This window comes from Ambystoma mexicanum, chromosome 4q, assembly GCF_040938575.1.
Source record: "Ambystoma mexicanum isolate Mex_15411 chromosome 4q, UKY_AmexF1_1, whole genome shotgun sequence".
In the NCBI taxonomy this organism is placed as follows: Eukaryota; Metazoa; Chordata; class Amphibia; order Caudata; family Ambystomatidae; genus Ambystoma; species Ambystoma mexicanum.
In genome coordinates, this window is record NC_090928.1 from 997536898 (window position 1) to 997553367 (window position 16470).

Below are 16470 nucleotides of genomic sequence, written 5' to 3' on the forward strand. Positions count from 1 at the left end.
GATTTTCGAGTAGGCTATTACCTTTGACCGGACCACTCCGTTACTTAGTATTGCTGAACTCGCAGCTGCCTTTTACTTTAAAGTTCGTTCACAGGTCTGCCTTTCCTCGCATCTTTCATACGCGTTGCAGCCTTCACTTGTGATCAAATATTGCTGTTTCAAACTTTAACACTCACCAGTCTTTAAGGTTGCTTGCCAACTCCCCGGATTTGTGCTTTTCTTCTTCGTTTTATGATTTCCAATTCACGAATCAAGGTTAGTGCCACAGGCTAGGCCTCGCCAACTCTGCCATTCACCTGGGAGAGTCAATGGCATCCTTGAAACACGATGCAGTTTTCACTTGCAGGATGTATGGTCTATGGTACTGAACTAGTACCCATATATCCAGTTTTTTGTTATACCAATGTATTCATAAAGAGTTATTTTGTTTTGATATATTTGCCTATTGAATTAAGGACTTTGTCACATGAAACACTATTCAAGTTATTCAATCATGTGTTTTTTTTTTTTTTAAAAGCCAACCCATTATAAAATGGGGGATAGACCACACTAAAGTGTGAGTCATAAATTGTTAATTGAACCGATCCTATGATCTAATATATAAGAACTTATACTCCTGGTTGGATATTGTACTGTCTAAATGCATCCCAATCCAAAATGGCCAACTCGCGGTCACATGACTACGGAGCACACTTGATCGCGAGCCGTTACATTTCAAACTCAAAAACGTGATCACAACAACCAAAGTGATCACGATATACAATTATAAAAGATTAGAAATAGGCTACACTTTAGTGAGTCGTAAATTTGCCAACAGAATTAATTTTATAATCTAATATATCGAACTCATACTAGACACTGTATTGTCTAAACAGATCCCAATTCAGAATGGCGAACTCACGGTCACGTGATTACGAAGCACACGTGACTGCGAGCCCGCACATTTCAAACCTGATACTGATACGAACATCAGAACGCAGGTTATCACTCAGCGGTTGCATTTCCCAACTAAATACGGCGAAATTACCAAAAGGTAAGCAGCATTTAATGCTAAGTCTTAGTTCTGCTCACACCGCTAAATTTTAAAATATTCAGAAGTACGTGAGACTCAGTTTTTGATAATTCGTCTTTTATTTAGGTACACCAACCAACTAACTCTTAGCAAAGTGATTAATCTTAGAAACCTACATGCTTACCAACAAGTATCCAATACTACTAAAGCACAACAGGAAGTACAATAACCTTTCAGTTTACATGTGCTAGTCCTCGATACAATGGGTAATCTATTCTATTCAGTAAAAAGTTTTGTAAAATTGTTTTTTTTATAGATAAGATTAAGAATGCTGTTCCTAAAAAGGTTTATCCTTTCTGTTTCTTTATAATTGTTTTTTGCATTTCAAAGCCAAACAAAAGGCTTATCCCTCCTGAAGATCTGTCAGCCTCCATATGACAGTGAAACACATGTTGAGGGTCACACTTTAAGTTGACAAAAATTTATTTTTTGGATTGAAGGCATTTCAATACCGACAACAGTTGTCATGTTAAATTTCAGGGGCGTCGGTTGGACCCGGACAGCTGCGGTCTCCACCCACGTGATGCGTAGTGCAGCGATGACTGACTGGATCTGCCCTCCTAATCTTGTCTGCTTAACCCGTAGAAATATTCTCCTGCAAGTGGAGAGATGGATTTAGCCACTTGTGGATTCAAGTGATGGCACCCCCACAGTCCTCCCCAACTAATCACCTCCGAAATGCCCTCACAGCAATCTCACCTTATATTCTTCAAAGATGAGCTCTCCATCCTGCGTGGATTTGCAGGAGCGCGTCGATTCCAGTTATTTCACTGGTTTGAAGGCTCGGGAGAGTTCCGGAGAGTATTGACTGAGGTTCCTGATGAGGACCAGTAAGTATTAAGTTCATAGAGTTCAATATGTCCGATGTTCAGTCTTGTTCCCCCCTTCCTTTCTTGTCTTGCAGCTGGCTCGTGAAAAGATGCTCTTGTGGCAGCTGGTGGCGCTCAGGTAAGAATCTGTATTACCCGGCGCTGTCCGGTAAAGGTTGCACGTGGAAAACGTGATGTTTTTTCTCTCTTTACAGATGCGGCACGTGAAATTGTGGAGAGTCACAAAAGGATGCCTCCGGTGGTAAATCAGGTAAGTCTATGGTGGTAAGAATTATATTTGTTGGTTCCCTCGGCTCACCTTGTGGTTTTCTTTTGTCTCCTAGGTGCCGAAGTTCGGCGAAGAAATGATGGAGGCAGCGCCGACCCGAAGGATGCTGTGAAGACTGGTGAGTATGGCGCAGCGCTGCAGCTGGAGGTGCGGCGCGTGCAGAAATGATGTTCTTTACAGGTCCGGAGACGAGATGGATCGAGAATCAGGTGTGGAATAGAAATAAGTTTGTTTTCTAACCTTGTCCCTTTCTTTCCTCTTTGTTTTAGGAGCTCCAGTTTCGTGGTGGGCGTGGCAGAAGACTGGATGCAGGCTGCAGGCACGGTGAGTGTTACGCTGCTGGATGCAGAATAACGCGAAGCGTGTGTTGCTGGTCAGGCGTGGTTTAAATAGCCTCAAAAGTAGTCCCAGGTAAGAAGTCCCTAGAACCACACCTGAGTAAAAAATAGTCCCTGTAGAAAAATAGTCCCTTTCAGGGTTCATTTTGGATTGAAGTCATTTGCAGCATGGTCTGCCTGAGGTAAGTAATGACTATGAGCCTGGCGCCTTAGGCGCCAGGACTGATTCCTACTATGAGCCTGGCGCCTAAGGCGCCAGGACTGAACCGAGATAGCCCCTAGCCGGGGCTGCTGAGGTTTTACTAAATGTCTAGATGCCTGCTCCCGGGATTGATGGGCTTGGTCCGGATGCCTGGGGGTAGGCATCATGACACAATTCAATGAAAAATCTAGTTGGGCGCAATGTAACGGTTTCTATTCCCTTTACCTCTTTTCTGATTATTCATCATTCTGACCAGCCTCAGAATAAGGAACTGACATGCAGACCTACACGCAGCAGATCAATCAAAACTGATATTCGTGCTCCTTTGAAATTTTAGGGTTCGCCATTAGCTGTGTTAAGGCTGAATTTTCTTTTTCGTATACTTGGGGACACTTGCAGGATCTGGCCTTCTCCACGTGTCTCTCGTGGCCTGTCGGAGGCAACAACCTTGAGTAGGTAACTCTGGGGTTTTCCGACCCACTGCTCTCACCCCTTTGTCCACCGCTCTGCTCCAATAGGTTTGCCTTTGTCCCTGAAGCCCTGCTCGTTCTCATGTTCCGCCTTTCTCAGAGTGTCTCTTTGGGTTCTGCCTTTTATTCGTGTGAGATCTAATTATCAGGTGTATGCACTTAGAATTAAGTGCTTGACTTTAGCTGACCTGATTTAGCGGGACATTGCCGCTACAATGTGTCAAAGTTAATGTTGTTACTCTGTCATCTTCTTTCTCGGCCCAGTGTTTGTGTAAAAAGGGGGGAGTTTTGAACATCCTAAAATAAAGGATGGGTTGGATAAACAAAATAGGGGGGAAAACCGCGTCACGCTGTCTTGCTCCCTCTCCCCGAAGAACCCCTCACCCAGGTGATCCTCCTGCACTGGTCCACCCCCAGGGTCTGGATCCAAATGCGATGGCTCTGCCCTGACCACCTGAGCGAGAGACTTTCCCGTGTACTAGTGGGACAGACGCCCTCTGGTTTCTCACAATCCTCTACTGAACGCAAAGAAACATTACCACTCTGTACTCATTCTCTCTTTCTCCTCAACCACGCCGGCTCTACCAGACTGTAAACTGCCTCCTTGCTCCTCCTCTTCCTCCTGATCCATCACTAAAATCCTCTCTTGTCCCCTCGAACCGTGCCTACTTCTGCCCATTTCTTTACCTTCAACTATGGGCCCCCCACCCTTGACCTCTCCTGCCTTTTCTCTTGAAAGTTCTTGAACGTATTGTCTATTCTAAGATTTCTACCTACTTGGATCACAGATCTCTTGTTCCCTATTCAATCGGAATTCCGGCCTTTCCACTCCACTGAAATTGCCCTTTTAAGTGTGTCTACTCTTTGCTTTTGACACAGCATGCTAAACAATCTTCCATTCTGATACTTTATATTGTTAAAGAGGTTCATCATTAGCCGTAACGTCTTGCAGTCTGCCATCCTCGGAAATACATACACACTGTGCAAGGAAGAGAAATCAAGACAGCCAGCTGGAAGTATCTGTTTAATCAAGTGTTTTACAAGCTGAAAAAAAGAAACTCGCATTGATCTCTGCATGCAATGTACATTTAAAGACAAAACACATCACTTTGGTTCTTAAATGAACCTTGCAATATAATAGGCCAGGTTTCTTGTGAGCAAAATGCATCATCTTTTTTTCATTGGACATAAATGCTTTCTGAAACACATGATTATTCTTCATCACAATGACTTGGACTATTCCTTATTTCAGTGAACACAAAACATATTTAGCAACTTTAAGAAGTGGTTTAGAAGCAGTTTGGAAGTAACGCATTCTCCAGAATGCCTGCCAAGGACATGGTTTAGCTGTCTGGTTTCTCATTGGCTAATTTCTGTACCTTATCTTTTTCTGACTTTATGCCAGCTTCATTTGTGAGCAGCACTTTTGAAAACAATATTTTCTACTATTTGATGCTGCCAAGTCGTGCACCTGCCTTGCCCAGGCCCTAGTCTGTAAACTTGGCTTGAGCTGCTGGCTACTCTCTGTGCCCTCCCAACTCTGTATTTCCTGTGCTTTCCGCACTTTTGCATTTCCCTAAGGTTTGAGGCCTGTAGCCATTTGTAATGCATACTATGGTGTCCATTTTAAAAAGAATGGACTTCTGTTACTGTAATGACTTATGTCAGAGAACTATATTGTGCATATATTTCAGCACTGCATTTTTCTGATGTCTGGTGTCTATTGAGTGTGGGTAATATCCTTCAGATCGAAACAAAGTTTGGCCTAATGTTTGTTACTTTCTAATGTATGTCTTCTATTATCCTTGCCTCACCCTGTGTTTATCCTCACTGTTTCTATTTAGGATATGGATAATACAGTGGTTTGAGTGCATAACCCTTCTCATATTTGCAATATAGGACCAGGGGGCAGGACACAGGCCCTAAATGACATGTTCATCGGTCTATTAACAGAGGGAGGGAGGGAGGGTATATTCTTCAATATGTCTGCACAGTGTGACATGGTGAACCACTCCCTAGTATCCTCTCCTGCATGCTTAGGCATGTCTGGCTCTGTTCTCAACTGGTTTCATTCTTATCTTTCAAATTCCTCCTTTTCTGATGTTTGGGGTGGCAGCACCTCCCCCACGATCCCACTAATCCATGGCATCCCCCAGGGTTCAGTTCTCGGTCCTCTTCTCTTCCCACTGTACACCACCTCTCTTGCTGATATTATCAAACCTTTTGGACTTTCTTTCCACTTGTATGCCGACATCTCAGTTCTTTCTTTTCTTTTTCCTCCATTCACTCCAAGATTACTGCCTGCCTACTCTCCATCCAATCTGGGATGCACTCTCCAATCCTACATCTTAACTCCTCTAAATCTGAAATCCCATTCTTGCCGCCTTCGTCTCTCTCCCCCAATTCTATTTCTTTCCTGCCTCCCTTTATTCCCTTGTTGCAAAAAAACCATAACCTTGGCGTTCTTTGATTCTTCCCTCTCCTTCAACACTCATATCTCCAACACTGCTAGCCCTTGCCGGTTTGATGTTACATTTGCAAGGCTTGTCAGTTTTGTCTTTTCAAGCCACTTAACTAGTTATCTCCACTCTCATTCTCACTCGTCTCCACTACAGTTCCACTCTACTGATTGGTCTCCCCGTCTACCAACGGGTGCTCCCTTACGTTCAGTCTTTAACTTTGCCATTCATATTCTTTTTTTGGCTTTCTCCTCGCACACCCGTCTCCAGTTCCCTTCACTGTATTTCCTGGCTTCCTTTTCATTTGCGTTTGCTCTTCCACTTGTTGTGCATAATTCTCAAATGTATTGGTCTTGCTCCCCCTACTTTTCGTCTCTTGTTTCTTTTTACGCCCTTTCTCCCCAAGGAGGGTGCCTCCCCTCCTGTGAGGCTGGAGAGGGGAGCGCGCCCCGCAAAACTCTCCCTAGGTTTTGAGGCAAGTGGGACCTCACCGGAGGAGACACCCCCTTGGGGAAAAGGACTCCTGTCAGGAACTCCCTAAATCTGGACACATGATGGCCTACTTGGTACTGTCCATATCAAACCCTGCCAAGTACCAAAACTGGATTGAAGAGAAAGTTAACATAGACCAACATGTGGAAGAAAGAGATGATTGGATAAAAGGAGTATTCGTCAGAGCGAGAGAGAGGAACATGTACTGGGGCAGGGGAAGCCCCTTGATGATGTAAGACCAAGAGGCGTCGGAGCAGCTGATGAATGCGGAGTCAGCAAAATCCAGAGTTGCTGGAAGCCAGCAAACCCAATGCTGGAAATCCTGCATGTGTGAAAGACAGAGCAGAGCTAACAGGAGTTGGAGAATTGGTAGTGGCGTGAACACAGAAGGCATGGTACCAAACAGTGGACGCTGACACAATATTGTCAAGTTTGAAAACCTTTATTTACTTTGAAAGGGGTTGAAAAACTCCTATCTTGCCCCAACACTAAGATGGGATTGTGCTCAACCATCAAAATAAAAGATAAACAGTCCTGGTCAGTCTGGTCCAAATCATCAATTTTAAACTAGAAAACCTAATGCCTGCCCTCACTCTATTACAATAAATGTGTACATAGAAAAGTATTCTCAAAGGAAATATCAGTATGAAACAAAAATGGCAGAATGGCAGAAATATGTCTCACTATGGCCCCTCTTATACACGTTATATGGCACGCAGGTTTTAGGAGGAACACTTTGCACTCTAACACACTCTGGCTTGCGGATACCTTGGCAGTCTGCTCTGTCTCCCAGAGCCACCTTAGGTTCTCGAATTATCAGTTACAAAAATTGGAGGGTTCATCCTTTCGGGTTTCCCATCTCCCCAAGTCCAGGTTATCTCCCTTCTTTTCTGCACAGCTCAACAAGCGTCTATCAATCTGGTTACAGTCCAATTTGAGCTCCCCTTAAATCTGACTCAAGCTTTTCTTACTTATTTGCTTTACGGAGTTCCCATCCCCATGTTTTGTTCATATCTTTCTTAAGATTTCCCTCCGTCGGCTTCAAATCTTTCCCTGCTTGTCAAAGACTTTCGCAACTGTGAGGACTTTTACTTTACCTCGACATGACCATTTCAACTTTTTACCATGGGATTCTCACAATCATTCCTTTTCCCTTGCAATGCATCTTGGTACTTGTATTTCTTAGTTTCACCAAAGTTTACTTTACACTCCCAGTTTCACTCGGTCCAGGATCAAACTGGCTTCAAAAGATTCACCAAATGTTTTTCCTTGGTTCCCTTCAGTTGGGCTCAGACCCCTTTCAAACACAATTTCTGGGTCTCCCTCATTTGGGCTCGGACCCGTTTGGTTCCCAAAAGGTTATAACCTCCCTTTTCCTTTAGGATTCTCTCATTCAGGCTCGAGCCTGACAACAGTGCACAGAATCTTTCTAATGGGAGTACTTTTGTTTTCGGCCAGACCACTCTGTTACTTTATTTTACAGTTGCTTTCACTTCAGACTTCCAGGCCTGGAGCACGTAGCAAAAACATAATCCAGGAATTTGCTGTGTCTACATTGGGTGCTCTGACGTGATAACTCAGCTAGTGCAAAGTATATTTGTAGTGCCACATGGATACATTTTTTACGCTAACTGCTTATGGTCTCAATGAGGCTTCTATGTGAGATCTCTTGTAAAAGAAAGCAGAAGCAGGCGGATCCCCATGCTGGTAGGCTCCTTGGTTCTCGATACACATCCACCTCAGAGCTGCTCCAGAGTAGAACCCACACCCCAACCCCCAACACAAACGCATTTACACTCAGGCTTTTATGGCAGACTGCCACAGAGGGATTTCCAGGTAATTGGGATTAACCTGATGTATTGCTGACATACAAAAAGGGCAGCTGTAGACAGTGAACATTTCAGAAGGGACACTCGACCACCTGGTTGAGTACCATGCAAACGGTACTAACGGTCACATCCCCTAATTCAGATTTTTGAAAAAAGTATTTGCATCGAATAACACAGCAGCACTTGCAGTGCTTAGTAAAACATGTTTAAAAGTACTAGTGCTAATCGTTTTTTTTCACAAATGTATTCCAGACGTCAAATTTGAAGAACTACAGGAGAAATACAACTGGGAAGTGGAAGAAAGAAAGAGACTGGAAACTGAATTGAAAAGCTTGCAGACTAAAGTAAGGCCACCTATCCCCTTGCAATTGTTTCTTCATTTCTGATTTGAAATTGTTCATAAAACCTGCACTTGAAAACACATTCTCTCCTGTTGCAAGTTGTAACAAATCAAGGGTATTCGTCCCTTCTCCCCAAGGGGGAACCCCACCCCTTTAAGGCTACGGGGGAGGGGGGAGAGCCCAATTAGGGAGTTTTACAGAAGTCTACAAAGGGTAGGGCTTGTTAAGACTCTCATTTGGGACACAGTGCTCCAACTCTTAGCATAGGCCTGAACGACACAAGTTTTGTTGGTTGCAATGGCTGAGCAGCCAGGCTTATCTTAGGATGGACAAAGGGCTGTAGGCAGTACAAAGAATTTGGAGTATACACACATAGGCCAAAGAAACCCAGACACTAAAAGTTATATAAAACTATTGGTTTACTATATAATATTACCCGGCCCGCGGTAGCGGGCGTGTGGTTATGGTTAAATTGCTATTAAGTCGGCGGCAAAAAATGTGATATCTGGGTCCACTGTGTGGATCCATTTCCCTGTTCGCTCTGCGGACAGAAGTGTCATTGGCTCGCGGTATGGCGTGCTATCGGAGAAGTTTGTACGCGGCCGGTGGTTGGCTGGAAGGAAGCATGGTGTACGTCAACATTTTTGGGGAAAACAGTCATGGTATATCAGAGGACAGTGCGGCGGCGGAAGGGTCTGGAAAATGTACCGTACGGAATGCATTGGCGGCAATAAGCGAGGGGACTGTTGGAGTGAGAAGTGCTTATTCTGACACATGTAGGTGAGTACTGTGTGTGGTGATTGGAGGCAGCTTTTGTAATGGCCCCATAGCTTCTGCCGCAACCTGTTTGCAGCTGCCTCTTTTCATGGTGAGTGGTGGCAGGTGAATTGCAGAAGGGGAGTGATTTGCATATTGCATAGGGTGATAGGGAGCGCGGATGCCTGTGCGCTCCGGATGGAATGTGGTAGTTGGCGACTTGGTGGCATGCATGGGTGAATAAAGGTGCCGTGGGTCTGTGGAAGGATTGGACTAATGGGTGCAAGGGCGAAGGCCGGAGACTCTTGGGTGTAGGTCATGCACATAGTAAGTGAATACAAGTGCACAGGGGGGCAGGAGAGTGTGTTTTCTTTGCACATTATGTTCACTGTTAATCCTGCATGGCGGTGCGCAGGTTGGGTAGGAGTGCTGGTAGCAGTGGTGTGTATGTGGATGGTGGTAGTGGGTGCCATGGTGACATGCATGGTGGCATTACATTGTTGTGGGTGTGTTCACGGCCTATGCTGTGTGCAGATTTCTTCAAGTAGGCCCAATGTTGTGAAAATGTTGTGGTAAGTGACACACCACTTTGTGAATGGCTGTGGGTAGTGGTGGCGGAGGCTGTGGTGTTTGTGGATTCTGATAATTGCAACCTGTTTTCATACATGGGTGTTATGTTTGTGCTTAATGTTAGCTGCCCACATGGCTCTTATGTGAAGTGGTGCAATTTGGTGTTGCTTACAGGTTGGGTAGGAGTGCTGGTGGCAGTGGTGTGTATGTGGATTGTCTTACTTGGTGACTTGCATGGTGGCATTACATTGCCGTGGGAGTGTTCAAGGCCTAGACTATTGTATGCATGGCCGAAAGCTGTAGGCCATTGTCTCAAGAGCCTAGGCCTTGATGACACCCATGGCAGTAATGCATTTTTGAATCGGGTAGTGACATGTAAGAAATTGTTGTGGAGCGCATTTCAGCCTTTATAGCCCAGTGTTGCAAACATTGAGGTGGGTAGGTTGGAAGTGGCTAAATAGTTTGTGAACGGAAGTGGGTACACCCATAGTATGTGATTGAAAGTGCACAGGGATACAGGAGAGAATCTTTTGTTTGTACATTATGGTAACTGTTGCATTTTGTTTCTGCATATCTCTATGGCGGTGCGCTGTGCTTTGAGGTGCTGCAGTGAAAGGTCACGCAGTGTGGGCTCTGTACACAGGGTTTGCATACTGTTAGTATGGTAGAGGGTACTGGTGCAGGGCAGCTTATACGTGCTTGGATAGCATGCTGTGTGTACAATGTCTGCAAGTATGGGCAATGTTGTAAAAATGTTGTGGTTACGTTGGCAGTGACACAATACCTTCTGAGTGGAATTCGGTAAGACAATAGTATGTGAATGAAAGGGCGTAGAGGTGCCGGAAACAGTGTAATGTTCATACATTGTGGTAACTGTTGCATGTAATGTTGTGCATTGCAGTTTGGAGGTTGATTAGGAGTGCTGGTGCCAGTGGTGCGTATGTGCATAGTAGTAGTTGCTGACATGCATGATTGCGTTACAGTGCAGGGAATGTGCAAGGAACACACCCACCGGAGCAATGTAGGTTTGACAGGGCACGAGTCACAGGGTGGTGATCTTTGGAGAATGGGTGTGGAGCACATTGTCGACGTGCTACAGCACTACAAGTGAGTTGCGAAGCGTGTATTATGCATTCCATGGTTGTGGTGGTAGTTGCAACGTGCTACAGTATTTGGTGTGTAGCAGGAGATGGTGCAGTGAGAAGTTGTGCAGTGTGACCACAGGGTGCAGTGTGTATGTAATGCGAGTATGGAAGTGGGTCTGGTTGAAGTGCAGGTTATATGTGGTTGGTTACTGTGCTGTGTGCAGAATTATTGAAATAGGCCCAATATTGTGCAGCTGTTGTGCATAGGTTGCGAGTGACGCAGTACAGTTTGTGAATGGCAGTGTGTAGGGGTGATGCAGCCTGTGGTATGTTTGTGGATTCTGCTAAGTGTCATATTTTCGTGCATGGGTGTTTTATGGTGTGGAGGAGTTAGGTGGAAGTGCCGCTACATATGTTACGTTTGTGCATAATGGTAGGTGCCCACATGGTCGCTTACTTGGATGTATGGTGTGCTGGTGGGTGTGGAAAGGACTGCAATGTTCTGTGCATTGCCAACAGTGTGCTGGGTAGGCCTGAGGATCTTTGTGGGTGCTGCAATCATGCATTATTTGGAAGAAGTTTCTGGTGGAGGGGCTTTGCAATGAAACGAAACGTGTACTGAGTGTTCAACGGTTAATATGGAATGCTGTATAGAAATGAGTGTGCAATGCAGAGCCTTTGTATGTCATTGCTGCATGCTTGTTTGAAAATTTGACAGCACCCAATGGGGGAGTGCTGCAAAAAATGCCTGTGCATAGGGAAGAAGTATTGTCTCGGCTTCACTGCAGATAGGTGGCGTCCGTAACGAACGTTGACTGTCGTGCTGCACTATGGAAGTGTACATTTGGGTTACATGTTGTGTGGCCGATTAATCCGTCACCTGAAGAGGTTGCTTACCGCAGTGATGCATATTTGTCCTACTGCAAAGGTCGTTTACTCATGCATAGCACCAAGAGGAGTTTGGGTCCATGACGGTGTAATTTGTCCGCAGCCAGAGGTCGGAAGGTGTGCTATAAATAGAATTATGCGTGATTTTATGCAGACTGCTGGCATGTTCGCCACCCAGTATGAGATCATGAGGTTGCCAAATACACAGTGGTTCTGTAGAAATGGCATTTATTTGAGCGCCATTGGCAATGCCGTTTTCTTTTACACTGTGCAAGAAGCATTGACCAGAATGTGGTAAAAATGTGACGCGAGGCAAACAAACAACCAAAAAAACCACTTTCATACATCTACGATGGAAGACTGAATCCCCTACCCAGTTTGATATCGTTTACCCCCCCCCTCACTCCCCACTATCACAGAAAGTTAGTGCATGTCATGATGCCTACCCCCGGGGGAACCAGACCAGGTCCAGCAACCCCGGAAGCAGGCATCAAGTTATTTTGAGCAAGCCCAAAAACCCCTGCTAAGGGCTGTTTGGGTGCGGTCCTGGCGCCTATGGCGCCAGGCTCATATGGAGAGTCAGTCCTGCGCCAGGCTCATGGAGTAGAACTTACCTGATGCAGACCATGCTGCAGAGCTCCAAGACAAATGAGGCTTGGAAGGGACTATTTTACCTAGGGACTATTTTTTTTACTCGGGTGGGGCTTGGGAGGAATACTTACCTGAGACCACTTTGGAGGCTATTTAAACCACGCCCGAAGAGCAGCACATGCTTTGCGTTATTCTGCATCCAGCAGCGTAACGCTCACCGTGTCTGCAAGCCTGCATCCAGTCTTCTGCCACGCCCGCCTCGAGTCTGCAGCTCCTAGAAAAAGGGAGGAACAGAAGGAGAAAAGGTTAGAATAAGAGCAAAACCTTCGATCCTTACCTGAATTCCGGATCCACCGCGCCTTCGACCTGGAAGAAAGAAGCATTTTAGGCATGCCGCCTCGCCTGCTGCAGCGCCGCGCTGAACTCACCGGCCTTCGCAGCATCCTCACGATCCACTGCATCCTTCTGCACGTTCCCGCCGCACTCTGGCACCTAAGGGGAACACAAGAACAGCAAAGGTGAGCCAAGGGAATAAACAGAGGCAATAGTAACTACCCCCATAGACTTACCTGATTACCGCCGGGGGTACTATTCCTCTTCACGGGTCGGCGCTGTCTCCATTGCATCCTCGCCGTACCCCGGCCCCCCTAAGGGGAACAAAAGGACAACACGGTGAGACAAAGGGACAAACAAGGGGGAACTCTTCTCACCGCAATAGACTTACCTAATTTTACCGCCGGAGGCGGCATTCCCCGAACTTCATATTTTCTCTCCACACCTGAATAAGGGAGCAAGCAACAGGTTACATTCTGGCCTTATTTTATTGTACTGTGTAGGATAAGCCAAATCCTTACCTGAACTTCGTCAGCTACCACGAGGAACTCTTCGCTGGGGTCAAGCTGCAAACTGCTAGGAATCGGACAAGAGTGAGTCAGACATGTGAACTCTTACGAACTACATACTTTTCGGAGTCAACATTGTTCTGGAACTCACCAATTCCTTCAAGCCAGTGAAGCAACTGGTTATCAACGCACCCCTGCACTCAATGCAGGATGGAGAGCTCATCTTTTCAAATCAGGTGAGACGACTAGAGGAGACATCAAAGGTGATCTGTGGGGAGAACAGCGGGGTTGGGGGGTGATTTACGCTCAACTCCACGGGTGGTTAATTCCCTTTCTCCATTTGCAGAAGAATATTCCTACGGGCCAAGCAAACGAAGCTAGGTGGGCCAATCCAGTCCGTCATCTCCGCCCTACGCGTCACATTGGTGGAGACCACAGCTGTCCAGTTCACATCGACGCCTCTGTGGGAGCCAGGTGAGCGTAACAGTGCATTACGCTGTACTTTTCAAGATTACACGTGCTACATCCAGGGTGGCTATGTGGATGTACACGGATGGAGAAATCGTGCATACTTTCATTGAACTTTGTAGTGGACGTGCTTTGGAATGGCACAACATTTGTACTATAAGTATGTAACGGTACATTTCAAGTGTTGTACAAGAGAGACAATGGTGGATGATGGCGGCTTCCATGCAACTGGTCGATGCGTGTGTGCCTTTTTATGCTATCCCAATGAAGTAGAGCACATATTGCAAAGGGAAGGACTGCTCCAGCTTTACATGGGTGCGGCCCTTGCACTACTTTGTGAGGCACATGTGCCAAAATGTGCCCTTCACACCACCTTGCCCAATTGCCAAGGCAGTGTGGTGATTAGCAAATGAGATAGTGTGGGTGTGGTTAACAGGAAGGGGAGGTGTAACTGTTGTACATTATATTCTGCGTACTGAGGGTGGCTGACATGGCAAAACTCATTGTGTTGACTGTAGGGGATTCCTTTGTCCTAGATCTGCCAAACTGTGCCCTGCAAAGACACTTTGACAGCAATTTTCCTTCGGATGGAGTGGACGCATCGTGGAACACTGTGCATGAGTGCAATTTTGCCGATATGCATGCACTTTGCAAAGACCTCACCACTTTTCCAGTAGTAGATGTCATTGTCATCCATTACTGCGGCATGCATATGGGTTACTTGCCTTGCTTAGATTTGTTCCGTAGACTGAGGAGATTGCTGAATGTCGCGAAGACCACCGCCAAGATGCTTTTCTCATCCATAATTCCATAATACCACAAAGAGTATGTCCTACTGCTCATGGTTGTTCCGAGCCAGACGGAGGAAGGCGTCTCATCAACAGAAGCATGCATACTTTTTTGTCCGCTCGTGGAATGTTTTTCTGCAACAATGGTCGCATTAGTTGTTGAAATGCGGAGTGCTTTCCAAGAAAATGGCTTTTTGTTGTCACCCATTAGCAATGCAGTTTTGTTTGTTCGTCTAAAGGCTGCGGTGAAGAGTTTACTGCACTACTGTGCGCAGAAGAACTCACAAAAGCTAATGAACACAGAAAAAGGTGTTTCTGTAGAAGCACCTAAACAAAAAAAAAAATGTCTCTTTGAAGAGTCGCCCCTTACCACGAACTACCCCTACCCTGGTTGCCAGTTATTCCTCAGGCCCGCAAGCTTCCGGGGATTTTGCGAGTGGCGGCCACTGAAATGGAACTGTAGGGATTGTCCAATCACATGATTAGGGTGTGCGCCAATAGGAAGAGGGACTCCTGCTTCACTCAGGCCCGGCCCTCGACGTACTTGGGGACATGCACGTGCCACATTCGGCGCGTCTCACCATGCTGGCCTATGGAAATGGGACTGCAGCGATTGTCCTATCAGTTGGTGCTCAGGGAGAGTGTCAAAGGAAAGTGCACCAATACAAAGGACTCCTGCTGAACTGGGCGCGGCCCGCATAGTCCTTCGAAAATGAGACGTGCCACATTTGGCGCTTATTGGCATGCTGGCCAATGGAAATTAGACTATGGCCTTTGGCCAATGAGGTGCTCAGGGTGTACATGCAGGAAAGAGCTGTAATGGGGAGAAGGAATCCTCCTGCCTCACCGGGGAAAGGCAAGTGGCACATTTTGCGCTTCTCAGCATGGTGGCCAATGGAAATTAGACTATGGATTTTGGCCAATTAGTTGCTCTGGGTGTGCGCCACAGGAAAGGGCGGCATTCAGTTTCCCCATCACTTTGTGTACTGCGGCTGGCAAACATGGCAAGACGTGTAGTTTTCGTCGTGGGTGATGGCTTTGTGGAAGATCTGTGCGTGTATTCCCGCCAAGAAGACTTGTCTGGCAATTTCGGTTTGGAGGGAGTGGACGCTTTGTGGTGTATCGAATCGTGCTGTTTCGGCAGACTTTTATAATTTCGACGCGTGGCCTCTTCACAACTGTACATTTTGTGATCTTGCGCTTTAGAGCCTTCTTTTGAGATTACATGCCTTGTTCCTGTGTGTTTAGTCAACTGAAGATTATCATGAAAGCAGTGCAGTGTATTTTTCCTGCCGCCAGGGTGCTTTTCTCATGTATACCCCCGAGAATAGTGTGGAAGTATTCCAAGGATTCCTGTCGCCAGCCAGAGGTCGGAAGGTGTCTCATCAACAGAAGCATGTGTGACTTCATGAGTGCTACTGGCATGTTCTCATGTCAGAATGAGAACATTGGTTTGAGATACATAACCTTTTCAAGGCAAATGGCATGTCTTTGTCGCACAGTGGCAATGAAATGTTGTTTCAAAATGTACACACTGCAGTGAAGACCCTATTATAAGAATGTTAGCTGACGTTCAAAACACACAATTACGTATGAAGACCGCAGAAAAAGTGTTTCCACGAAGGCACCTTTCCAAAATAAATCTCCAAAGGTTCTTTTAAGAGCCACCACACGTAACAACGTCCGCTCCCCTGGCTGAAGGTTATTCCCCCCGCTCCTGGGCTCGCCCAGCAGAAAATGTCTGCAAATATTGTGATAGTTGCAGGGTGCACATGTTACATACGCCCCTTTTGCAGATGACGGCCATAGAAATGGGCCTGCAGAGGATTGGACAATAAAGTTTTCGGGCATGGTGTGTATGGACAGACTATTGTACACTGTTTATTTGTCGACAAACGCAGTGAGTGCGGTTATGGCTGTGTCTCACGAGGCACAGCGTGCAGGTTTTAGGGCATTCCGACATACATTGAGTGAAAGTGAGTGGAAAACACTGTGCAGTGGCTACTCATTTTGCAACCTATCGTGTGCATGTGTAGTGCAATGGTGTAGCTACAAGGAAGTGCCAGATTTTGGTTTCTCTGTGACACTTTAGTGACACGCAATCATGCCGATTGGTGTTCATTGCGCAGAGATGATGGCGCAGCATGTTACACAACCTTAAGTGCCGTTTGCGATGGAGGA

General features: G+C 46.0%; 1 protein-coding gene across 3 annotated transcripts in view; it reads left to right on the plus strand.

The window, feature by feature from the left end:
* Window positions 1-16470, plus strand: part of CENPF (centromere protein F) — a 1250680-nt gene that overhangs the window by 176395 nt on the left and 1057815 nt on the right. For all 3 annotated transcript variants that reach the window (XM_069608564.1, XM_069608566.1, XM_069608565.1), the window contains exon 5: window positions 8213-8304. In XM_069608564.1, coding sequence (XP_069464665.1) covers window positions 8213-8304 — 92 coding nt within the window. The remainder of the gene's footprint in view (window positions 1-8212; window positions 8305-16470) is intronic.